The following is a 27,183-nucleotide window of genomic DNA, read 5'->3' as shown; positions in this document are numbered from 1 at the left end:
ATTCATGATTGATATTGATTTTGAGTCATAACAGTATATTTATGAAACATCTGCTAAAGAAGCCTAAAAAAAAAGAAATAAAAAGTGGGTTGTCAAAAATATCACTACACCAAATAAAACAAATTGAGCCATCCCCTAAACTGCACAAACTATGCTACTATGCAGTGGTATAACAATCCATGTGGAGAGCATGTGTTGGAGTTTGAGGAGGATCACAGGAAGTGTAGTCCGCCAACTGAGCCACAGTCTGACAAAGACATCATCGGCTCGGTGGATATTTTTAATAATTGAAAATGTTATTTCTTTTTTTGTTCAATATAAAATCAAAATCGTTGCTCCCCAAAGTGAATCCTTCTGAAAGGACGAAGTGTGCTGCTGGTGATTCTGCTTCACTGTGCCAGTCGGAGCTCACGCTGCCCAGGCAGGTTCAGCAATGACATCTGGCAGACTGTGCTTTTCTCCCACAAGCGTTGCCGCACACTAGTTGAGAACAGACAGATGCCAAGACCGGTGTGGCAGCTCAGTCTCGTTCCCTCTCTCATTTTTTTTTGTTTTGTTTTTTTGTCTCCCAGTATACCAATCGTCTCTGATATGGGAAACATGCTGTCACATCTGGGCCTTGCAGAGAGAAAGATATGTGAACAGAGTGATAACATGAGACAAAAACGGGTATAGAGGGATCACCAGGGCGCGCAGACAGGAACTCTCTCGCTCAGACGCTCTCTTCCACATACACACATGTGAAATGTCACAGGCCCCGAACATCAATGTGGGTGCCATGAGGATGATATCCCTTTAGGGTGACAGCTCGAGAAGAAGGGCGCGTTATCCTGTAGCACCAGTGCATCGTAGTGCACGTTACTTGCCGCACCCCTACCTCGTCTTTTCCGCTCTCTCCCCTCTCTCATTAACCTCGCGTCTGATTGCCCCCAGGACTCCCTCGTGCTAATTAGAGGGGGGAAATATGTCTACGATGCATGCACTCCTGTACAAACACACACACACACAGATGATTTTGCGCTGCTGACAGAAAGGCTGCTGTAACTGTAGGTGTGAGAATCAAAAGGCTCATCTGCTATTGTGTTTCATCTACGCTCTCAATGTGTTGGCAACTGCAGGGTTAACCCCAGCAGGTGACGGTTAGCAGCACTGTTGATTCCTTTCTACACAGACAGGCCTTCATCTCCGTAGTGCTCACTTCTTGATTTAGCCGCGCTAAATCAAGAAGTGAGCATTTTGCTCAACATGACACAATTAGGGCTGAACAGGATATGTGTAAATTGATCATTTCACTCCCCCCCTCTTGTCAGGGACTTATTATATCAGACACTGCCATAATAATACAGACAATTTATTTCTAAACGACAAATTCAAATAGGATCAGTGAATTAAAAAAAGAAAACAGAATAATATCACAATGTAATTCCTTCATGTTTTAATGAGGATTGACCTCTTGTGGTGAGATGATCAGGGGGGATGCAGATTAACTGATTGCCGAGATGAACTGCTTCACACACGCGCAGGCCCGCGCACTAACACACACACAAAGATTCGCACAATGACTGTTTCCAGCTCCTTAGCGAATTAAAGCCTATTGACAGAGAAGCTGTGGAGCCTCTTAAAGCGCAGACATGTCTAATCATACTTTGACATCTCCATTCAGGGGTTTTTTGTGTACTGGGGAGCGGATTGGGTAGTAAAGAAAAGAGTCTGTTCTCCTTTTTTTCTTGTTTTTTTTTTGTTTTACGTGCTGTTAGGGACAAGCCAGAGCCGACACAAACATGTTCTGGGAGTTGTACAGCAAATAGCCATTTGTACCTGGACTGGACCAAGGGAGAAGTGGGGAAGAAAGGGAGAGAGAGATGGAGAGAGGTGGAGGGGGGTAATAGATAGAGGGAAGCGATGGGGAAATGGAGAGCGAAAGAGAGAGTATTTAAGAGCACTTGAGTGCCAGCATAGATGTAGTCACTTCTCCCAGTGGACAAAACCAGGCCCCTCTGCACCATGGCATGATTTTTCACTTTAGCAGGCACCACTCAGGGCGACTCCTTCAGTCCCCCTCTCCTTTCTCCTCTCCTCTCAGTCACTGCGTGCTTCAATGATTCCATCATTCCCTTTCATTCACTATGACTACAAGGGGCACAAGCGCGTACACACACACACTCACACACACGCACACACAATTTGACCCATTTGCCCCCCTACCATGGGTAGTAAATAATTCCATTGTGAGAGCCATTAGCGAGTATCTCAAGGGTTAAGAGGGGAAATACACAGGCAGTCAGATGGGCGATTAGACAATAAGAAGATGAAATGTCTACTATTGTTTTGTTGCTTAATTGTTTCACAGAGCTCACATTAGACCTGTGGCTAATTCATATGCCTAATGTCCTTTTATTTGCCCTGGTCTTTTTTCTCTCTCTCAGGGGCCTACATACTGTAGAGATGAAGACATTTATACACATACACACATGTGCACAGACTCTCTCACACATTATTTGTATTGCTACCTCTCTCACATGTGGCAGCAGGTTGCACTGCCAAAATCTAATGATCAACAGACCCGGTTCCCATCACTGCTTAGGATTCAACATCCCTTCAGACTTAAGGAAATGTAAGACGCAATTATGCAAAGTATAGAGAGGGCAGAGCCAAAACTCTTCGCCTGTCCTCCCGCATTCCAACGGCAAAACCAAACTGTTTGTGTTAATGTCCTGACCTGTGTGTGTGTGTGTTTCTGTATGAGTTGGGCCTAAAGCAATGCAGCCTGCCATTTTAGTTGTGGACTGCACCTTACATGGCTCGACCACAGTTTTCACTGGTGACATAGCCTTTTAAGAATTAGTGTCACCAAGCCAGAAACCTCACAAGGGAGACTGACTCTGAGCAGCGTAATGCATCTTAATTGTGTTTGCATGTGTATCTGTTCATGCCTCGTGTGTGCGTGGTGTGTGTGTGTGTGTGTGTGTGTGGTGTGTGTTTATGTGTCCGTATTGCAGCACAGCCTGCAGCCAGTCCTGTACACATGAACCTGTGGACACTCTAACTGGTCCTCTGAGCCTTTAGTTCAGCCACTGTCAGAGGGATCCTTGTATTTTTCCACAGGCATGTCAGAGGATTACACAGTCCCTCTGCTGTTTCACTGACCTCCAACTACACACACACACACACACACACACACACACACACACACACACACACATACATACATCAAAGCAGCTCAGCGTAGTGCCCAGCACTGAGTTAGGGGCACACTGGCCTACTCACTCAGCAGGCCGCTGGCACACACCCCACATCTGCCTGCAGGGATTGTCAATGGCAAGCATGGCCCCTATATGTGTGTGTGTGTGTGTGTGTGTGTGTGTGTGTGTGTGTGTGTGTGTGTGTGTGTGTGTGTGTGTGTGTGTATAAGTAAAATATATCATATAATCTTTGTTGGGTGTCTCAGTCTCAAGAAGTGATTACAACTATTTACATATGTGGCACAATTTTTCAGTAGCATTAATAAACAAATATATATCTTACATTTTTTATCATCTACAAACTGCTTTCTTTACACCTGAAATATCCACAACTTCCACCTCTTTTTAGTCGGCGCATGGCTCACCACTTGGGGGAAAAAACTTAAATTTTAATCATGCAATATATCAGCTAGTTTCCAAGTTCAGGTTTGCTGAAAGCTTAGGAAAAACAAGAATTACACAAAAAAAGTCAAACATTTCCTCGTCTTCGCCGACTTCATTTTCCCATTTTTTATAAACAGGGAAATTTAATTTCTTCCAAATACAGTAGCAATGTAGGCTGGGTAATGAATAGAGACATTTCCAAGCATTTCCATTTATTAACTTTCAGCCTAATTGGTCTTTCCAGTGCTAGTTTACTTCAGACATAAGCATACCACACTGATGTCAGACAAACAGGTGGATGTAAATAGGCATCGGGTAGCAATGAACAAGAGTTATATGCAACATGAATTATTAAAGCACCTAGGCACACTTGCTGAGGGGAAGGATATGGTGCGTGTGAATTATCTCTGATCAATATATAGAGTTTAGTGGTAACATGGCTCCTAATTACGCCCCCGTCTGACCACGCGCTCACCTCTTCTCCCACCTTTTTGTTTTCTTCTCTTTACAAGCCCTGCTCCCATCCCACTCTTGCTCTGTCAGGCGCTTTGGCCCTGCGCACAGAGCAACTATACAGGCACAATGCAAATCAATGGGTTCACACATTCGCACACAGACACATGGCAGACAAGGTACAGGCTTTGAGACCTCTAACCCAATCACCCCGAAGCCCTCCAGGTTGATCAATAGTCAGAAAAAAAGCATTAACCATCGTACACTTTCCATCTCTCTCATTCTTCACTAATAATTCTTTCAATGTTGTCTCTCTTATTCCTTCCCATTTTCTTCTGCAGCGGAGAGGAAAGTTTATTTCCCAAAGCTCCTTAGAAATCCCAGAAGCCTGTATGCCCCCATCTCACCTCCAAGCCATAGCCAGACACCCTGTTAAAGGATATTACTATCATTACCCCCCCCTCCCTCCATCCCAACAAGTCTCAGACAGAACCTGGACATTAGCTAATCCATACTTATTGCATCTGGGCTCTTCTCACTGCCTTGTAATTTATATGGAGAGACATATTAGCACGACATATTAGGCTGGCAACAGGTCTACGAGGTGAGATGCTACACTGACACTGAATTGACTTAGCCGAAGCCTCGTGGGATGTTGTAGGGCACTGCTGCTATAGCTGACGACTCGGGCCCAGTCTGCCTGTATTGAGTTTCTGTGATGGCTGTTTAGCTTGTGGTGCTACACGGGGCAGGGGGGGTGGAAGGTGCTCCGGCTCATTGCATTTACTGACAGGAACCCTGCAGACCACAAGGCTATTGAGATCAATAGCATTGCACTGCACAGCAAAGGCAGACCAGGCTAGACGCAAACATAGGAAGATTGCATTACATATAGGCTGACATCAGGACAAGCCTACAGTGTTATCAGCGCAGCAAAAACACATTCAGTTTGTACTCAAATTCATTTTCTGATGCACCATTACACTTCCTTTTAGACAACATCAATACAAACACCACTGCACATTCATGCAAACACAAAAATGCAATCTGTCCCTCATCCTGACAGACACGCGCACACAAGTGATGTTTTTGTCTGGTGATCCTGGGCCTAAACCTCCGGGGGAGGGGGGCCTGCATCCCCTCTCTGAACAAACAGAGCAGCGGCTTGCTTCACTTCCCTAATGTCACCGGGGCCAAACCCAGACATTGTGTGGCTCACCGGCCTGCTGACACGGCCACCCAGTCTGCCAGGGATTTGCCGCCGGGTCACAGAGTTGACATTTATTAAAGGAAGTTGCATGGAGAGTTACGGGGAGTTGACAGTCCTCTCGTCACGTCGCACTCCAAAACTCAGAAACCTGCACAGTACACACCCCTCTCTGTTTCCAACAATAAAAGAAACAATGAAGCTGTTAAGCGCTGTATGACCCTCCCAGGGCCAACTACAATGAGAGTGACAGCTTTCATTTCCCCAACTAGTGCCACTGGAGTTTGGAGTTCCTCACTGGGTATTACAACTTAGAAAAAAAAGGTTCTGCTTGCATCTCTGAGGGAATAATATAAAGATGTTTGATCACCAGATATTTAAATCTTAGAAAACACACACAGACACACACACACACACCTGTCACATGCAAAAACAAAAGCCTATATGTTGAAAATTACTCTTAAGTGGGTAGAGTGAATGAATGTGAATGAATATTTGTGGGCCACAGGGGAGAATATGGAGTTTAGTGGACCATGAGGAACAATGAAAAATCTAAAAAAAGGAGAAGTCAAGTGAAATAGATTGTGTGTGTTGAGGACCAGATGTGCGGTGGATGGATCAAACATCTGCTGGATCTGCAAGGCCTCAGCGGTCTTGAATGACCCCCATCATCCCAACTTTCTCACCATGACTCCCAGTAAGCCTTTTGTTCTTCACTATCTGCCCCCTCATAATACTGTAGATCAAAAGGTGTTTTAGTAACTGTTTGATTTCATTCTGAGCAACCAAATTAAAAAGGTATTCATCTGAGTTTGCAAACGTACAGGGATTTAAAAAAGAAAAAAAAAAATCACATTTTACAGCGTAGATTTGATTTTTTTTTTCTTTCTGTTATTGTTCTCCAGTCTGTGTTTTGATGGTCTAGAGCTTTTCTTGGTGTATAAGTTACAGTACAAAGAAGCTGCACCAGATGGTAATGGTGTTTATTTTTGCAGTAAGTAATCACCATTCTGGAACTTATGACAGTAGACAGGCCCAGGGACCTGGACCCATGCCCCGAGAGACCTGAGCACCACTTCCTGTTGTACCCACATCATCACAGATGCACACATACGCGATCACACGTATACATACTGTACACACACACACGCTTAAACACGAACATCCTTGGGGCTCCTGGCGATGTGAGCCCCTGGGCCACAGGGATAGATGTGTTCTGGCACATAGGTTGGGGGGAGTGTGAATTACACTGCAGCCACACTGGCACCCTCCGCCTTCAAGATGAATGAGCCAACTTACACGCCAGGCAACAATTCCTGTGAGGCAGCTTAAAAACAGGGAGTCTGCACCGTGTGTGATTTGGGCCCATTTTACCCACTAAGTCTTAACACTCACTAATGCACTTTCTAACATTCAGCCTTAGGTTTAATTTACAGTAATGTTATTAGTGTTTCACCTTCCTTTCTTTCTTTCCTTCCTTCCTTCCTAGTCTGTATCGAGGAAAAAAAAGTCTTTTTCCCTTAATAACATATTAGCATGGCGCTAAACTAACTAAATAATTGTCTATTTCACTCACCTAATTATTAGATTATAAATATGGCTAACATTGGAACTCACTACAATTACTTTCAAATTGAATCAAAGCTTTTAATATTATTCCTTTATATATCTTTATTTAGATAAAGAATTTTAAATGAAAATTCTTGCTAAAACGAAGAAGCTTCAATAATTTGGTCAATTTTTTTTAAAGAATTTTATTTTGTAGATAGAATATATTATACTGTTTTAATCCTAAGATTTTATTTTATTTCTGTCTGAGTTCTCACAAATACCTTATCTCTTGATAAAAGTGTGTAAGCTACTATATTGCACACATCTCTGCATTGTTTTTCAAATTTCTGCTTCTGCTTTATTAGACAGTTCAACAGAGTAATAAAAATTGATTTAAATTCCAAGATGTTAAATTTGCATGGTTGGCTGGCGAGCCAACTAAACCACTAAGACACACTGCATAAAAATTTTGAGCACTTGTCCAGCACTCACTGATATCCATTCCTCCTGTGATTTCTGAGGACAAATGCTAAGATTATACATCTGATTTATGATTGCCAAGTTCAGAACAACGTCTTGTTGCCAATTCTCCAAATAGTCCGTATCACAGATTCCTAGTTAACATGACAGACACAGACTCCTTTGGGGCACCCAGACCCCTAGTGGCCCTTCCTCTGTACGTGAAGTCAGGGCAGCAGTGAAATACTGTCGGGGGAAAGGAGTCGGGTGGAGGGAAGGTACCAGAGAGAGAGAGGCTCGAGTTAATGGTCTTGCATCTTCCTGGCAGCATGTCAATAATGGCTCTGATCACATTAAGTAAAGAGTCCATTAGCTTATTCTCTTTCCTCCTGCACGCTCCATAGCAAAAACACAGGAGAAAGCTGAAAAGCTCCTCTAATGCAGTGTGTCTGTGTGTTACAGACACCTCTGTCTGTTCCCAGCTAGACCAAAACAAAACGACTTGGGAGGTTTACCTACACTATAAATCCATTATCCATTCACATCTATTTCCTTTTACACAGTTACACGAAAGCAATGTGTGGATTATTTTGATAGTGTGAAGACAAATGTTACATTCCAGGAAGTATTGATGATTATTCAGGAAAAATGTAAAGCTTTATTTTGCTTTAGATTCAAACTATTCAAAAGCTTATACACAGAATGGCCTGAACCAACTCTTATGGGTTTTATGTGCTGAAGCCTTCATGTAAAGTTTTTATCTACAGTAAATACAAGTTTATGCTTTTCTAAGTTTTGCCTTTTCTGAAGCATAAAGACTTTGTTTGCTACCCATTACTAGCCTAGGGATATAACGCGTAAAGGGGCGGGAATTACACAAAAGAGAAACAGAAATGACTGATACATCAAGACACAGTACAAACATGTAACTATGTGGCCAAAGAGCAAATTGTGAGCATATGTTAATGCACCTTCTCTGCACCGGCCTCTTGCCAAAATAGTAATCAAGACAAAGGAGATGTGATATAAGAGGGGGAGAAAAGCAGGTTGTCAGCTCCCCCCCTCGCATCTCTACCAACACACACACACACAGGACAGACAGACCATTTCTCAGCCGCTTCACTGCTCTCCATTGGCCCTGGAGGGAGCACAGCGGCCCCCACATCTGTCTCCCAGGCCCACGACAGACCTGGCTGCTGCATCCAGACCCAGGAGATCACACGAATCATCCTCAATTAATGTGAACCATCAGGCGTTCCCTCACTGCTTCTATCACTCCACCCCTCTTCTCTGAGGCATCCCCTCTAGCTCAGTGCTAGGTCCGCTGAGTTTTACACATTGACCGTAGCTACGGTTCCTTAGCACAGTTGGGTGAGGCAAGCCAACGTTATTGTGTATGCTTTGTGAAAAGAGACAGGGAATCAATACATCAGTCCAGACCCAGACGCTGCTCGCATGTAAGTGCTGCGAGGCGGTTCTTCAGAGGTTCTGAACTCAGAGAACAGTCGACTTTGCTCTGCAGCGCACCGGGGCCTGAAATGGCTTCCATGTGCTGCCCCATCTGCACCTCTGCTGGACTGTGGCCAAAAGACTGTCCTTTCCACTTTTTAAAGATGCCGAGGGACAGCTTTAAAACAAAAAGGAATGGTGATGATGGTGGTGGAGGTCAGGTGGGGTTGGATGAATCAGAGTTTAGGAGACCTTTGTAAAAATGGCAGGTTTGTTTTCAAAAACAGATAATGAAAAAAGACAAGTCGGTGGGGAAAGAAACGGGAACTGTTTACTAAAGGCCACCTGGAACCTGGGATGTGCCAGATTGTGACTCACCCCGTCTGTGGTAAAGTGTACGTATAACAACCCCGCCTGATCCCCCGCCCCATCCTTGCAGTCTACAACTGCACTATAAATCTCACCCCAGTCGATTAGTGTGCCCTTAGCAACAACTAACACACAGTCATGAATTTTTAACCAAAGCCATGAGTTAAATCAGGTTGAGAGGTGAAGGCAGGGTATCTCGCGGCCTGTCCGTTGATCAGTGCGTCTGGCCCAGTGAAATAAGCCCTGTGGCCTCTTCACATTTACTCACACCAGAGCCAAGCAACAGTCCTCTCTGGCAGTCATGAGCATAATATTGACCAAGGCAATGCCCTTTGCATGGCCGTTAATTGAATTATAAAGTAGGAATCAAACTTGAATAGATCTGTTCCAAGTTGTAATCAGGAACATGAGCTGGTGCAGAGGGTCCTGTCTGGACTTTATTGAATCACCTGCGTTTCCATCTCAGCTGTCTTTTAAAGGGGTTGACGTTATACGGAAAACAGGATTTGTGTCTCTGTTGGTGCATATGCTATTCCATTTTCCCAAATTGAAATTAATGGTCGTCATCTTTTGAGAATTAAAGATTGCGACTGTTGTTCTTGCTAGAAAAAACAGCACAATTTGTCACTCATTAAAACCAGACTATTATCAGGGAGGTAATGCTGACATACAAGATGACACCAGTGTGCTGTTGTTTGCACAATAGCGCTCAGAGTATCTCACAGAGACAGTGTGGGAAAGTTTCTGAAACAGATGTGTATTTGTTTGGCTGATGTTTGTTATTTTTTACAATCTGATTTATTGAAAGACACCTGTAAACCACAAACGCACACACAACAGTGCAAGCTGCCATAGATCTTTCTTTTTTCCTGTACATATTTCAATAAGGTTCTGTTCACTAAATGATTGATTATTTTGTGAAATGCCTGGCCCCTGTAAATAGCTACCACAGTGTCACATAACTGATTGGTCCACAGAGACAGTACTGCTCGTCTTCTGATACAATGACATGATTTTACTGCTGACTTGTTCACTATATATTTCTGAAAACTGCATGATTTATTTAAAGATTTAAGTTATTGCATTCTGCAGTTTAGAAAACATCCGAGATCTGAAGTAGATACACAAGGTCACATCCATAGTAGCACTTTCTTTTGATGTGAAGAGCATAAAGGAGGAATTTACAATGATCACAGAGTGCAAATTTCAACCTCTATGATTCTTACAAATGTCCTCCACCCACGTCTGGACGTAGCTACTGATTTCCCCGAGGTGCATCACAGGGGAAGAAGTAGAGCTGGTTGTTCACACATGACCTCTGACCTGCCACTGGGGAGCCAATGGGGGAGCGGACTGCGTCTTGGGAGCTCTTGCCCTCTGATGTGATGGCTCCAGGCAGTGGGCTTTGCGTGAACCCATCCCCCATGGCACCCCTTGCCACTAGATCCTCTGCATTATTCATACAGCCCGATATGGTGTGGGGTGGCGGGGGGGAGAAACAGAATATGAAAAAGGAAGCACCAAGGTTCAAGACCTTCTCAGATCACAAGGAACTTCTGCTTAACCTCCCCTGAAGTGGCAAACACAGGGATAGAGCAGTTTTTAAAGGAACTGGATCTGAAAGCAGGACTGTAGATCAATGGGGATTCCCTTGAGGCTCGGTGGAGATCGCATTCACTGCAAGGTGATTGGTGAATCAATGTGGTTCCCATGGTTCACTTTGCCATTGTGAGAACTGATCCTCCTTGTGCAACTGTCTCATGATCAGTTCAACTGCCCTGATGATAATGTGGAACCAGTGTAGCTGTCACTCTATACAGACCTGCACAACTGCACATCAACACAAGCTCTGCATGTGTAAGAGATCTTCTATCTGATCTAGTGCATATAGGCACAGGTCAATGTGATGTATTCATAGCTAATATTTTCCTTTTTTTTGCTGTGTGCTTAGTATAGCATCTCTCTTCATGCTTGCCAAATAGACTCAGTCATAGAGTATGATAGGTGATGATTAGTGAAAACCATATACATGTTAAGCTGTTAATCCCAAATGCACACTATGCAACCTAACAACGCTGCACAGCCTGGCTCTTAATACAACCCAGCACATAACCTGCTAATTGCATAATTGCCTGATTTGTTTTAACTGACAGTGGTGCCCTGGTCCATGACAAGGCCATCATTTGCTCATCCTCATTGTCAGCAATTTGCAAGGTGGATACCACACCACACACCCACTACACAACATCCAGCAACACAGTATTAGAGACAGCCATGAATTAAGAATGCATCGCAGCAGCAGAGAGATGAATAAATACAGCCGTTGCTAGATTAATTCTGAGAGACATGAAGGCAGGCAGATAAAATAAACTAACAGCAGCAGGCTGTCCACCAGATAAAGTGGGTACCCTATCGTCTCTGTTCTGTAATTACTGGCTAATAGTCATTAACCTGGCAAACAGAGGTTTAGCTGTATTGTTTAAAGGACTCTGGGATGCATAATGACAGACTAATATGTCATAGCACTGGCGGAGATGGGGGAGGGGTGGATTAATGAGATTTTCCTGGAGGGAGTGTACAAGAAGAGGTGGGGCACGCCTGGAAAATATAGGGGAAAGAGGGCCACATTAAGCTAATTGGAAGATGAGTGCCTACTTGTAAAAGTGCTTCTAATGGCATATTTGTTTCTCTCACAGCATCACAAGGCTAATGCAGGGGAGTGGAGTTGTGAGACTTACTGTGGTAAGGACTACAGGGGCCTCTGTTTGTCTACAAATGTGTGTCAACACACTTTAGATACTCTAGTGCAATTCATGCACATTCTTTCACCTTTGATTGTTTATAATTTTTATAGGGGTTATCTGCATTATGCATTTTGTCTGGAAATTAAGATAAATACGGTGTCATAAATGAGGTAGTGCAATAGCATTTAGCAAACAGCCATTTATTGAAAGGTTCTCACCGTAAAAACTGGCAGTAGTTTTCACATGGACTGAGTAATCTTAATCGTTTGTCCCTTCACATCCTATTCTGGACTGATTTGTCCTATTTTTGAATTTGTATTGACTCTCTGCTCTAAGTCCAAGCCCAGCCTCAGTGCTTGTTGACTGGTCTCCAAAACTCAATTGACCAAGTGAACAAGGAGGGCTTGGATAGCGTCCTCTAGCCTTCTCACAGGGTCCAGTGCATAGCAGAAGTGCTGACCTGTTCTGACAGCTGGCTGGCCCTTCCACGCACTAATGGTTTGCAGTTTGGCCTGTGTCACTGTGTTTTGGCTTTTGTTTAACTTCATGTGTGGGGAAGTGAAGGCACAGGGTAGGACTAGTAGAGGATAAAATACATGTCTAAACCCTGGTTTTTTCAGTCAGTGATTACGACAGGGCTGGATAACTGCATGTGGATTTGAAGGGCGGCACTGGTCAAACCATTTTGTTGATGCATTAAAAAAAAAAAGCAAAGCTTTTTTAGTTTTATTTAATGATTTGACTTAAAGCTTGAGACTAATCCCTCGTACTTATTAAAAGAACTGCTATTAAAATGACCTCCTTTTTGGGAGCTTGTGGTTCTCATTAATGTTATTTCAATCTTAATTTGAACAGCAAACATCAAAGGAAGGCAGTTTGGAAAGTGATATTAAGACGTCCTGAATTAGATAAATTGAATTAAACGTGGCCTACCAATGATCCCAAAATTACAAGTTCTCCCTATTGCTATTTGCTGTAGTAGATATTCTATTCATAGGAACTATACACCTAAATTGCACTAAGATTTTTTTCTACTTAAAATCTGAGTTGTAATTGTTGGCTGGTGTATTTAAATGTGTAACCCTCACAAATTAATCCTTTTTGTCACTAGAAAATATCAAAGACTGCTCTGCTTCTTAGAACTACAATTTCTTAAGAAATGTTCTGGTTGTGGAACTATTTAAAGATTCACTTTCTAATTTGCTTTCATTTTTTGTTTCAATTAAATCAAATGGAAGTACTAATGCCCAGATGGCCATGCAGTATGAAATAATAGTGCCCAGGCTAGAATTTAAAGTCATACCTCCAGGCAAAAACTCCAGAGCGCACACAGAATGAAAGTGTAAAATGTTTTTTAATGTATATTTAACAACAAATACCCCAGTGACTATTGATGTTTCGTCTCAGAAGAATCTATTTCTCCAGTATATCTGAGGGCATGATATGAAACCACTCACACTTTTATTTTCTGTTTTTCTGCTCTTCTTCCTCTGTGTCTCTCCCTTACTATCTCTCTTTTGCTGTCTCTCTTAAAACATTTATCTTCTGTTTTCTCCTTACAGGCCCTTTGTGCTTTGTGATGTTGGTTTTTACAGCTTTTTACTCACCAGAGTTGCCATTTATGTTTTATAGATGCCAGTAGCTAGGAGCACATTTGAAATTTTATCATTTCGCTGTGACTAATTGTCATCGCTTGTGTTACTCCCTTGATGTCACTTGCATCTGGTCCCCAAGGAACCTGTGTGAACTGCCTCTTCTTTTCTCTTTTTCTCTCTCATCCATTTCTATCTTGTTCACACAAACACTCACACCATCTTATATAACAGCAACTGTGGCAGCATTTACTGTATGAGTATAATTTTGTGAAGAGTTCTGTCATCAGTTCTACGAAGCAGCAAAAGAAGTGGATTCAAACTCAAGGACAAAAGTACTGGGTCAAACATTCATTGCCTCAAACTTAGCAACTCAACCACAAAGTCAGTTCTCAGGATCTGCCAAGATTATTTTCCCAGAATCCATTGCCATCTCTTGATGTTTTACAATGTGCACATTTTCATGGATTCTAAGCTTTTCATTTTTCAACCATTAATGGCACCTCTTGGAAAGACTCAAGCCAATAAAATGCTCTACTTGGAATAATGCCACAGTCCCTTTGGAGTGGTTCTGGTCTCTTAGGGTCCAAAAACAGAAAATCCCAAGAGTTGTTAGATAATCTAATAATATTTGTTATTCGATATGTTTTTTTGTTTTTTTTTGCCTCTTTTCAGCATTTTTTTTTTTTTTTACTAAAAATGCATAATTAGTTCAGAGTGCACTAAATGTCATGGTCATTTATTAAAAAGTATTTCATCATTAATATTTAAGATGAAACAGGTTGTATGTCCTTTAAACCTTACTAATATATTGATATGATTAATATTTAAGGAAACACAGGTTATACATCGGTTGGACTTCACTAACATAAAAGCTTGATAAATATGCAAAGGAACACAGGCTCAATGTCACTGTCAAGGCATCCTCCAACACAACCTTAAATAAACATGAGTTTTCCCTCTGACTCTCCATAGCCATTCCCTGATACAGAGTGTAGCAGTCCCATTCTCCCTCAAGCTTTTCACTGCAGCAGAGACTGAGAACACAGAAAAATGCCTGCCAACCAAGGTGCGATTAGTGGCTTGCATTAATTATTCTATTATTTCTGGTACCCACTTTTTCTCAGGCTCACACAATTTTGTAAATATCCCCAGGTACCGTTTGTGAACAGAGGGAGTCCCACTAAGAGTTCATGTTTTACCGAGTCTCACGGTTCAACATTCTTACAATGCTGGTAGTCACATAGACCTGCTGATAGCCCCACCTCTGTGATTTTGATATGTTTGCTTGAGACTCAATTAAACTCTTGCCTACTCTCATCATTGTGTGATTAATGATCATATTTGCAGGGCTGGCTTATGGAAAAAAGAGGATGGAAAAGAAAGACAGTAGAGGGGGGAGCTTTAGTTACATGTCGCTCCAGGGGCCTCTGAATTTCATGAGCTGAAAATCTTGCCCTTACAAACTAACCCCTGCTCTATCTTCTCCTTTAACCACACTGATTATGCACAATCAATAATGATTTGTATTTTTGTCTTCTCTCTTGTCTCTTCTGGGGCATCTAGGATACTGCAGGCAAGGTGCTGGACCGCTGGACCATTATGTCCAGAGAAGAAGAGATCATCACCCTACAACAGTTCCTGCGCTTTGGTGAGACCAAGTCCATTGTGGAGCTGATGGCCATTCAGGAGAAGGAAGGTCAGGCAGTAACAGTTCCCTCCTCCAAGACAGACTCCGGTATTAGGACATTCATTGAAAGCAACAACAGGACCCGCAGCCCTGGACTCCTGACACATCTGGAAAATAGTAGCCCATCTAGCATTCACCATTTTGAGAATATCCCCAACAGCTTAGCCTTCCTCCTGCCCTTCCAGTACATCAACCCGGTGTCTGCCCCCATGCTCGGCTTGCCCCCTAATGGCCTGCCCATGGAGCAGTCTTCCCTCCGGCTTCGGGAGCCCAGTCTGCCAAACCAAGGTGAACAGGTGGACACTAGTGAGTCAGAAGTGTCCCTGTCACCCTTCCGCACAGGCCAGAGCCCTAGCCGTGGACCCATGGGAGCCATTAACAACATTGAACCCAAGACAGAGCCCAACAACAGGGCATCACCCATCTCACCAACCCCTTCTAACCAGCAAGCTCAACAACAGCAGCAACAGCAGACACAGCTCCAGCAGCAACAGGGCCAACAGCAATCCGAAAATCGACCTCAGCAATCCAACAACTTGAGTGACCATCAGGTCCACCACCACTTTGTAAAGGACGAACAATCTAAAACCATCTCCCATCCCTCCTTTTCCTCCAAGATGCATCGCATGCGCCGTATGGGAGCCACTTCACGTAAGGGCCGTGTGTGCTGCAATTCATGTGGTAAGACCTTTTATGACAAAGGCACACTTAAGATACATTATAATGCTGTGCACTTGAAGATCAAACACCGTTGCACCATTGAGGGTTGCAATATGGTCTTCAGTTCACTTCGCAGCCGCAACCGCCACAGTGCCAACCCGAATCCACGGTTGCACATGCCTATGCTGCGCAATAACCGCGACAAGGACCTCATTCGTGCCACTTCAAACTCTGGCACACCTGTCATCTCAAGCACCAAGAATGGTGGCTTCACGCTCACCAGCCCTGGAAGACCACCCCTGGGTTTCACTACTCCTCCTGTAGACCCTATGCTTCAGTCACCCCTGCAAAGTCCACTGGTGTTCCCCTCCCTGAAGTCAGTGCAGCCAGTCCAGCCAGTTCCCCCATTCTACCGTACACTCTTGTCCCCTGCTGACCTCGTCAGTCCTCCAGTGTCATTGCCCACCAGCCCCATCCTGCCCACCACCACTAACAGTACTACGCTGATGGACCAGCAACAGCAGATCCTGGCTGCTGCAGCTGTGGCTTCACATAATAATATGCATGTGTCAGAGGCTGGACCCATGTCCCACCGCTTACCTACACCGACTGCTAATCACGATGTCACCAGTGGCAACAGTGACCCCACGCCAAAAAAGAAGCCTCGTAAATCAAGTATGCCGGTGAAGATTGAGAAGGAAGTGATTGATGTGGCAGATGAATATGACGACAAAGATGAGGACGACGATGATAACATCCACCAAAACCACCACCATCATCACCAGTCGTCCCTTCTTCACAACAATATCAAAATGAATGGAAATTGTCATAGCAACAACAGTGGCAGTGGTACTGGGAACCACAGTGGTGGAAGTGGACAGCAATCCCCCTCTCAAGATGAGATGAGCCCTGGATTGGCTCTAAGGGGAATGATGAGACAAAGTGAAGATGAATGCCGGGAAGGGACTGGAAGTGACGGCAGGGGTGGAAATGATCTGCGAGGCTCTGGTGAGCTACGCTGCATGGACAGCTTCACCTCCGAGGACCAGGACCATGAGAGAGACTTTGAGAATGAGTCTGAAACCTCTGATTCCAAGATGTTCTACCGTGATGACCTCATGGATGTGGAGGAACAGCAAAAACACAGCAGAGGTGGAAGGGGTCTGGACAAGGATCAGGACGATGAGGGTGGTGAGGAAATCCATTTGAGAAAGGAAATGGAAGGCAAGGGCCTATCATCACCCTCCCCTCATCAGCCACCTATCAAGATCAAAGAAGAACTCAACGATCCTACTTATGACATGTTCTGCATGGGCCAGTATGGCCTGTATAATGGAGGCATGGCAGCAGCTGCTGCCGCTGCTGCAAGTATGGCTGCCCTGCACGAGAGCTTCATCTCTTCGATGGCATACGGTGCCAGCCCACCCAAATTCCCTTCTTCTCAGTCACCAGAGGGAGATCCATGCTCAAGCCCCGACCCCAAGATCTGCTACGTTTGTAAGAAGAGCTTCAAGAGCTCCTATAGCATGAAACTACACTACAAGAATGTGCACCTCAAAGAGATGCATGTGTGCACTGTGGCTGGCTGCAATGCTGCTTTCCCTTCCCGGCGGAGCCGAGACAGGTTAGTGTTAGACTTTGATAATGTAACAATTTAATGTTAATGTAATTGCAAAGGTAACAGGTAGGTTCAAGGTCACTACATAATTCTACAGAATATACTTATATTTTAAAGTAATGTGAGAGAAATAAACTTTCATCTGATGTTAATAAAACGAGTTAAAATTGCACCATTTAATTTCTGTATGACATTTACCTACATAGGCTATCACTTAACATCTGTTAGCTAATGGAATACTGAAAAAATTAATTCAGGGACATCTGCTCCTTGTCAAGTCAAAGTTCAGAAGAGTAGGGTGTCAAGATGAGAAAAACACACACACATTCATACAAGCAACCAGGTTGTATCCATCAAGCCTCAAGCAGCAGTGTGTTGTTTACCTGCCCTTACAACCCCACCTTGTCACAGGGAGGTGAAGGCGCATATATTAACATAGACAGCGGTTTGTCAAACCACTGCATTTATTAGCGCATTAGGAGGTGAGGCTAGCCATGCTCACCTGGGCTTGTTAGCACATATCAGTCCCACACACTCAGAATACATATACAGCAGCAGCACTGCAGCAGATTGATGATGGGGGTACATACACATCACAAGGGCCCTGGGCTAGTACAGGATGCAGAAGGGTTTACAAACAGCTGCTTCTTTTTCTTTTTTTTTGAATCATGAGAGTGATCAGGGATTAAATTGGCTAGCACCCATCAATGCTTAATAAGTACAATTTCTTTTTCACAATTCTGTATATTTGGCTAACAATGTTACACATCAGTGCTAGTTTTAGTAGAAAAACTTAACATGTGAGTCAGTATTTCAAGTTTTGTGACACAGACAGCTATATTACCTTGCCAGTCATGTAAACAACCATGGCTATTTGACTGAGTTATCTAGTCAGCACTCAGCACAGTAGGCATATAATAAACAACGGCCCTTGAAACAAATTGTAAATAGGCTACCCCCCGAACCTCTAAAATACTTAAAGTGTAACAAATGCCTCTCATGCTCACAGTCTATCTCTTTGATAGAAGTCAGCTGCTCGACATAAGCTTTTCTTCCCTCCAAAAAAAGAAAAAAAGGAAAGAAAAAAATGTAATATATAGCGAGTGAGTTAATTTTTGTAAGGGGCAAGTTGCACGACCTACATGCTTCCACATTGTGTACAAATCTTTGTAGATGGAGGTTTACATTTGTTTTTAGTATTTTGGCTCACCTACACACTGGCTCTGCCCCCCCTCGCTCCTTCACTGCTATCTCCCTCCTCTCAGACTTGAGGCTCCTTCTCCACCAGGCCTTTTACTACATTTGTTGTTTCAGTGGCATCTGTTCCTACCAGTGTTTGTTCATTAGCAGCATGTAAATAGGACAGGTGATTGTGGGACTCTATTACAGTGAAGGTGCAACCCTGCTGCTCACCGTGTCGCAGCTGTGCCGACAGCAGCAAGTTGACAGGAAGCGTTATTATGGCCTCCACTGCCTCAGTGCACTGTACTGCGACCAGTGAGTTTGTTAGCTCCCTTCTTCTTAAGAGGCTTCGAAAATAGAAAATGCCCACGGTATGACCAGCCACATACGCATACTCACACATGGATGCACACACAATGATGTACAAAGAGATTGCAAAAGAAAAGTATAACTCTTAACATTCGAATAAGAGCAAAATAGCTGAAATGCAGATATTGCTTAATGAAATACTGTAAATCCAGTGGTTAAATTCCAACAGCTGGACAGGCTTTTTTGTGTAGTGATGTGATTTAGTCCCTTTCATACTGGAAACTGTTGTCGTGACTTCACAATTGCCTATGGAACAGTGAGAACCAGAAAAGAAGAGGGAAAAGGTTGGAGAGGGGAAGGTGCATTTTAACAAATATGCAGCCAGGCATTTGGTAGTAAAGCCTGGGGTGAGTGGAGTGCTTTAGACAGGCGCAGAGGCTTCAAAGATTAGAGTACACTGAGCAGAGACAAGGTAACACCTCAACATGAACTCTTCCTATGCAGCCTCTCCTCCCGTGTCACTCTGGATGTGTGTGTGTGTGTGTGTGTGTGTGTGTGTGTGTGTGTGACAGTTTGGCTACAATGATGAGAAACACCAGTATATAAACGCCAGTCAAACACATAAAGTGGCAGAGCATATGGGAGACAGAGATAACTTTGTAGCAAGGAAGGACAATTGTGAACAAAATGCATCTGTACTATATAGCTCTGGGTGGGTGAGACCTACTGTAAGTACTCTATTGTTTCCATACTTTTTCTGTGGGGGATAAATTCCTGATGGCATATGGGACATATTACTCTGCCGCTGGTTCAAAAAGGGAACAAAACAACAGAATAAGGGCACCGCATAGCTACAGGAATCCTGGGGCTTTTAGACGAGTCAATACACAAGCCAGGCGCTCATCAAATCCGTCCCTGGATAATCCTCTAATGATATAATGTATGTTTGAGTGTAATGGTAGCAATAAAATGAGAAAATAATTTGGTTGTTTTCATAAGAGCAATTGTTCTGATAAGATTAAGACACTGCGTGTTCAAAGATAGTTGTACAAAATAATGTTAAGGATGTTTATTACTAGTAAATTAGATCAAGTCAAGCTCTTTCTTCTAATATGATTTTTATGCCAACACTTCTGGCAGAATGATTAATAAGCGACTCTTTGCAATGTTGTTGCTCACACTTACAAAGATTGATAAAAAAAAAATAATTACAAAGTAATTCTCTCAGAAAAGAAACATTAGAATAATAACCACAGAGAAAGGTAAACCAGTTGTTTTTGTTGTTGTTGTTTTTACAGCTGAATAATATATGCTAAAGCAACATGATAATATGCAGACCCGCTTGCCTTCCTCTCCTCAATACCTTCCAAACAGCTGTTGACATCCAGCAACAGGGAAAGTCTCAGCACCTCTGCATATCTGATTAGTCCGTGAGTGAAAAGCCAAAGGCACGTAAACACACCATCAGACACCAGCATCAAACACTCTCGTTATCAAAGTGAAGAGGAAGACCGAGGAGAGGTCATTTGATCTGCAGAGAAAAACAACCTGAGAGTCAATGACATTGTCAGAGTAGGACACTGTGAATGTGCTGCCACGGAAAAAAAGAATCACTAGTGTTCGTTTAGTTTGGATCCCTGCCCTATTTATAAGACTGAAGAATGAACAGCAGATCTCACACACATGCATATACAAATGTGTTTAAATGAATCTTGCACATCCACTCTCTCTCTCACAGACACAGTGGAAAGGGTAATTCATTGTGCCCTTGAGCTAAGCATGTAATATGTGTGTTTTTGAGTGTAAAACAGAGAGCAAGATAAGTGTGTGTGCATGTGTGTGTGTGGTTTTACAGTGGGGTGTTTTCTCCCAGCCTCCTGGCCGCCTGCTGCATGGAGGTAAATGATTGCATATTTATTGTGGGGAGCGAGCAGCGTCGGCAGAAGTGTTGAAGACGCTGCATGATTAACTGCTGGAGAGGCGCGTATACCAGTAATCATCACTGTTATTAGTCTAGTTAATCATATTTTTTAAACTGGTGACAAGACTTGCCTTACTTATCTCATTTTTATCGGCCTATCCTGCTTCTTTTTTTTTCTTTTCTTTTTTTAAAACCTTCACTTTAGTTTTTTAACCAGATCCTTCTATGTCGCCACACCGAGTAGGTGTCCTCCCTTGTCCATGTTCTCACAATGCAGTAGTGCACAGCCTGTCGTCCCCACACGGGCCACTGCAAACGGAGAGTGAAGGTTAATTATGTTGGAGAGGCTCTTTCCTTCCCTCTCCGTCTCCCTCGGTCCCCACACGGCATGTGGGCCCGGCTCCGCTTCTCCACAATCAGCTCTCTGTTTGTCTCTTATAAACAAAGGGCACGCGGCTCATAGAGAGAAGGCACTCACCCCAGTTGAATATTATCTGCTGATCAAAAGACGGAAGCCTGATGTATTACATCCCTTTGGTTTAGCATTGACAGTTTCCTTGTGATGTGTTTTGAGGAGAATAAAGGGAAATATTTCATTCTAAGATGAATAACATATAGACACCCACACAAGCACTCTGTCATCAGCAGAAAATTGGTAATTTTAAAACATAACTTGTACATAAAAATGCTTTCCATGCATATTTAATGACTATCCACTCTTTTATTTGAGGATACGCAAATCATTGTTTGTAGCTTGCAGTTGAACAGACTGAAGCAGGCGAAGGAGATACAACAGTGGCAGAGAGTGATAAATGTTACTAAAACTCTTGTCCACCCACTTCCACCCAAAACCTCATAACACACCCCAAATGACAGGAAAGACAAAGAACCACTGGTGTCAGTTTAATACCACTCAGCCTTCCATCTCATTTACACATTATGAGCCATTTAGACGACATACGCACGCGTACGCACACGTGTACACACTGACACAAAAACAAGGGCAAGGGCCATCCGATGATTAACGCCGGTTGGGACATGGCACACTCTCGCTCTGCCTCCTCTGCACAGTCAAAAATGGGCTCTCAGGAGGCCTCCCCCATCTTTTGGGCGAAGATGAGACTGTCAAATTGGTTTGCCAGCCACATTACTGGCCAACAGGGAGGCAGAGATGGGGGGGGGGGGTCGGAGGTGTGGGGGTGGGGGGGCTGGGGGCTGAGGAGTTGGGTTTGGGGGAGGAAACACAGAGCGTAGTGAGGTGGTGGAGTGATGGGGATTGGGAAATGGGGCAGAAAGTCTAAATCTGATAAATGAAGGGGTAAGTGCATTATGGCCACAGTGTGAAGATCCACAGCCGACTTATATTTTATGATACAGGGCAGGGAAACAGTGCCAACACAGTAGTTCAGTCATGTTTATGCAAATAATCCTAAACTGGACTCTCTTTTCTCTCCTCTTCAGATATTGAGTTTAAATGATTTCCAAATGGTTACTGATGATATCTCATAAAGTGACTTTTTCCCCCCTTCCATCTATTTTATTTGCATATATCTGTAAAAATGATGAATAAGACTTAGCCACTGTTGTGATATTCTGATGTGGTGTGCATTTTGAGAATTGTAAAATGGCTACTGTAGCTATAGCGCAGACTACTTACTGCATGATATTTAGCATGTTTGACTTTAATATCTTACAACTGAGATAGCGATGGTTAACTTAGAGCTTATTAGCAGTGAGAAGGTGTTGTTTTAGAGATGGAGACATGTTGCAAAGGACCTGCCTACTTGAGCATCATCAACAGCATCCTGAATTTCAGGCTTACCTGAGCGAATCTATGGCCCCTCTTCACACTGAAGCCTATTGGCTACAATCCTTGCAGAATTTGTTCCCATTTTACTACATATTGATCAATGATTATGGCATTTTTCTGACTTTTCTTGAGACACTCTGGCCTTTTCACAGCCAAGTGTCCACACATGTATTTGACTAGATATGGATACAGCGCTACAGACACTGAATCATGACTCCCATACTCCAGCCATAAGCTAACACCATATGGGTGCACCTGTACTATCAAAGGATAAAAAAGAACAAAGGATTTATACAGTCTTTTTGATCGAATCCTGCTATATGGAGGTAGTATATTTTCCGTTTTTCACACACGCACACGCACACACACACACACACACAGACACCAGAACGTGCAAAACACACACATGTACTGTGACAGCCACAGCCAATCGATTTGCTACGCTCTCTCTCTCCTCAATGCTGACGATGCTCGAGTGGACGGGCTCCTGGTTGCCTGGTTCACAGAAAAGGGTCCCTCAAATGAATGTATTTTTACCTCTTGCAGGACAATGTCGGATAGGGAAGTAAATAATTAAAGGAAAGGGACCCTTTTTGACTGCATCAACCCTGCCACTGCTGGTAAGCTCTACTATCCATTGTGACTCCATTTTTGCCCGTCCTGCTAAGGATGAACCTTGTCTTTTTTTTTTCCTTTTCTTTTTTTTTAATTATAGTTTTGTTTTTCACACGTGCCCTCCCTGCATGGAAACCCTTCACATTAAAAGGCACTGAGTGTTTGCATATTTTCTTATTTGATTTAAGTGCTGACCTGATATGAAAGGAGTGGGCTTTGTGTATGCCATATCTGACACCGGTCATTAGTTGCTTAAGTTTCCTTTATGTTTTGCAGTATCATTGTGACATGTGTGCCGTGGGTCCCCTTTTTCTTAGCCTGACTTGGCAACTGTGAAATTGGAGCAAAAAGGCATTGAATTTGATTTTTCAAGCCCATTTCACCTTGCATTCTTTTAGCATGGCTTTGTATGCTAAGTGAAATCCTCACTAATCGTATCCTGGCTTAAGCATGGCACTTAGTTTCTTTCATCAGCTGTAGCACATTGTGTGATACAGTTTGCCTTGTGTTTGGGAAAAATGCCAGCCTTAATGAAATACAGGGCTACATAAAGACATGTTCATTGAGGTGCTCGATTAAGCCACCTCCAATAGGGAGCGAATGCGATAATGCTGTCAGGGCCTAGTGCTAATATGCTATCCAGTTCCTCTCGATTATCACATTACCACAGCTCGAATCAATTGATAAACTCCCATTCAATATGGTGGAGTATTTAATTGAGTCAGAGTCTATTGGATTTGAGGGCTGTGCAGTGCAGACATGCTGACAGCAGTAAACACTAGCAGGGTGCACTTTTCTAGGAGAGCTGCAGGGTGGATTTCTCTCTCTCTCTCTCTCTGTGTGAATGTCTGTGCGCTTCAACTGATACCAAGAATAATTAATTACACATGTAGTGGTCCTTAGATGTTAAATCTTTATAGCCTACCATTTCATAGATGTTGAAATGACAGTATGAAAAAAATACATTTGGAGTATAAATACATGGATTTCAACGCTGTGGAATTTAGTGTTTGTTTTCTAATACACAACAATTTTATGTTTGCCCACTTCAGGCACAGCTCCAACATCAACCTGCACCGTAAACTGCTGACCAAAGAGCTGGACGACATTGTCCTGGACCCCCAACTCACGCCACTGCCCAAGGACCTGCGAGCCGAGATACTGGCCAAGATCTACGCCGGGCACCACATGGGCTTGGACCCTATGGCTGGGATGGGCATCGGAGGCGGCAGCCTCGGACCCACTGGCCTGAACCACGATGCCCGTTCCCCCATGAGCATTGAGTATCCCCATCACCCTCTCAACCACGTCTTTAAAAATCACCACACCAACGGCTCCTCCCAGGGCCAGCCAGATGACTACATGGTGCTGGACCTGAGCACCACATCCAGTGTCCAGTCCAGCAGCAGTGTCCACTCCTCACATGAGTCAGACGAGGGCAGTGATGAGGGCATCCTATTGGATGACCTCGAGGAGGAGGAGGGAGAAGAGGAGGAGGAGGAGGGCAACAGCGAAGGGGAGGACTGCTCCCAGCGTGCAGAGAGGCGAGCTGAAGGGGGGCATCGGGATGAGAACAGAGAACTTAGAGGAGTGGGACATGGTGAGGGGTTCGATTCTTCCTCCTCACCGTTCCTCCTCTCATCCACCGGGGGCAGTAATGGTGGCAGCAGTGGGATCCTCTGCAACATCTGCCACAAAATGTACAGCAACAAAGGGACCCTGCGCGTGCACTACAAGACTGTGCACCTGCGAGAGATGCACAAGTGCAAAATCCCCGGTTGCAACATGGTGTTCAGCTCTGTGCGCAGCCGTAACCGACACTCTCAGAACCCCAACCTCCATAAAAACATGCCCTTCTCTACAATAATAGACTAAATAATGACTTTCTACTCGACCCCTCCTGTCAGTCTGCCCGCTCCTCCCTTCATTCCTCATCCTTATTCCTCCTCAAATTAACTTTTAACCCCAGCCCAGGGCCATCAAATACAGGCTAAGTGCTTGTGTGCCTCCTGCCCGTCCTCTGTAAGTCATTGCAAGACATTTCTATGTCCCTCTATAAAATTCATTGACTCTAAATACAGTTTATTATTGTGATCTTTGACTTTTCCTTCTTTGGAAGAACAGGATGACACTCTCGAGTACGGAGTTTGCTTTATAACAAAACTCCAGTTTGTTTGTTTTTTTCATAAGCCCCTCCATCTTTCCTTTCAAACTTCTCCCCACTTTGTTTTTATGTCCGTCTCCAAAGAATCTACTCAAACTCTTATTTGTGACTTTGCCTGCAGAAATGATAGTATTGAGAAAAAAAAACGAAAATCTTCTTGTTGTATTTGTGTAATGATAGCTTTTAAATGAACCCCTTACAAAAGCATGACAGCTTCATTTGTAAATAATGTCCCAAGAGGCTTTTGGTGTAAAAGAGTTGTGTTGATGGTTGTTTGCTTCTTTTTTCTCTCTCTTTATGGTTTTATGTTACAGTCCAGTACAATACTTCCAGCTATAGGCAAGAAAGAGGTAGCATCTTACTAGCTTGATTCATTTATGTTAGCTTCAAAGACATGTTTTAAACCGAGTCCTAGGAAAAAAAGAATATCATGTGACTTGCTTTATCTACTTGTTAGGTATTCAGAGGTTGCCGGCATGCTTTTTTAGGCTCCTACACTGATATCATTCTCTGTATTTCTATTGATTTTTTTTTTTTTTTTTTTTTTGTCTGTTATGTTTATGAGCTTTAGTATACTAATTCAGTTTTTGCACTTTGCATCTATTCAAGGGGATGTGTAATATTATTATAATGAGGAGTTTTGCAATGGTGAGTTTAGTTGTTGTCTGGGGTCATTGACGGCTACCGTGCCAAGGGAAATGACAGTACCTTCAACATACTTGTGCCAGTTTTCTTTTTGCACGTGCTCTGTTTCAAACACAGTTTCACAACAGAAAACGTCCCTGAACAAAGCCTGAGATCTTCCCCTTATCTCCAAGAAAAGGTATTCAGAAAGTGTCTCCAAAGTGTCTTGCAAAAATAATCCAGGTGTGACTGAATATGAACTGCTGTTTCACAAACACAAAGTTAAAGAGTTAAATATTGATTTAAAAAAAAAATGTGTATGGTTACCAGTTATGATCACTACAATTACTTCAGCGGTTTAGTGAGGTGATCTGTGTAAAGCATGACATTATTGTGAAATTGTCAAAGTAAACAATGCAAGAGCTCATGTTTGTTCTCACGAAAGGCATCTTAATGAAATATGACTGTCCCAGAGATTTGAAGAAGAGAAAAAAAAGAGAAAAAAGATGAAAATAGTCCTTCAACTGTGACCAAAACAAAAGTGTTTGCTTAAGAAACTCTGTCTAAGTGTGACATTGTACTTAAATCATGCCCCATTGGATTAATATGATGCACTTGAGTCTTAAATCTTTTTGCTGTGATATTTTTGGTATCGGTTTCCATTGCTGAGTGTCAGCTACAAATGTAATCTATGAAAAATGTTGCCATTTTCCTGGCTGTTTGGTTGCAGCCATTTTTAACATGTCCATGACTGTCTTACGGTACAAATATTTCCAGTAACTGGGCAAAGTAGCCACGGGAAGGGGTATTTATTGGTGGGTGATGTATCTTCATGGAGATGTTTTTGTCCAGTATAAGAATATTTTTTGTAAAAAGACAAAAAATAAGAGATTGTTCCTCAGTTTGACTTGTTTATCAATGTATTAGCAATGCCATGTGTTACTATACAAGGAGATCTTCTCTTACTTGACTGGTGCTACACACAGAGGGAAAAAATATGCAGTGTTACATGGTGTGCTGTACAGTATTCACAACACCTTACATCCATAACAGTGTTGAGTTCCATTTGTTTCATACTTAAAACCATTTTAACAATATAGACATGACCTATTCCAGTGAAATACTTCATGTCTTTTTTTA

General features: G+C 43.1%; 1 protein-coding gene across 6 annotated transcripts in view; it reads left to right on the top strand.

Annotated features, from left to right (window-relative positions):
- bnc2 (basonuclin zinc finger protein 2) overlaps window positions 1-26,238 on the top strand; it is a 160,815-nt gene extending 134,577 nt beyond the window's left edge. For 5 of the 6 annotated variants that reach the window (XM_085780829.1, XM_085780847.1, XM_085780856.1 and 2 more), the window contains 2 exons: window positions 15,017-17,424; window positions 24,308-26,238. In XM_085780829.1, coding sequence (XP_085636955.1) covers window positions 15,017-17,424; window positions 24,308-25,130 — 3,231 coding nt within the window. In that variant the 3' untranslated portion in view covers window positions 25,131-26,238. Of the gene's footprint in view, window positions 1-15,016; window positions 17,425-23,186; window positions 23,261-24,307 lie in introns of all 6 variants that reach the window. The other variant, XM_085780874.1, reaches the window with a different exon arrangement.
- The last annotated feature ends 945 nt before the right edge of the window (window positions 26,239-27,183 follow it).

Source organism: Trachurus japonicus, chromosome 1 (genome assembly GCF_045865225.1).
Source record: "Trachurus japonicus isolate A0001 chromosome 1, Traja_1.0".
NCBI classification, from domain to species: Eukaryota; Metazoa; Chordata; class Actinopteri; order Carangiformes; family Carangidae; genus Trachurus; species Trachurus japonicus.
The sequence above is the reverse complement of the archived record's forward strand: the minus strand, read 5'-3'. Positions and strand labels throughout refer to the sequence as shown.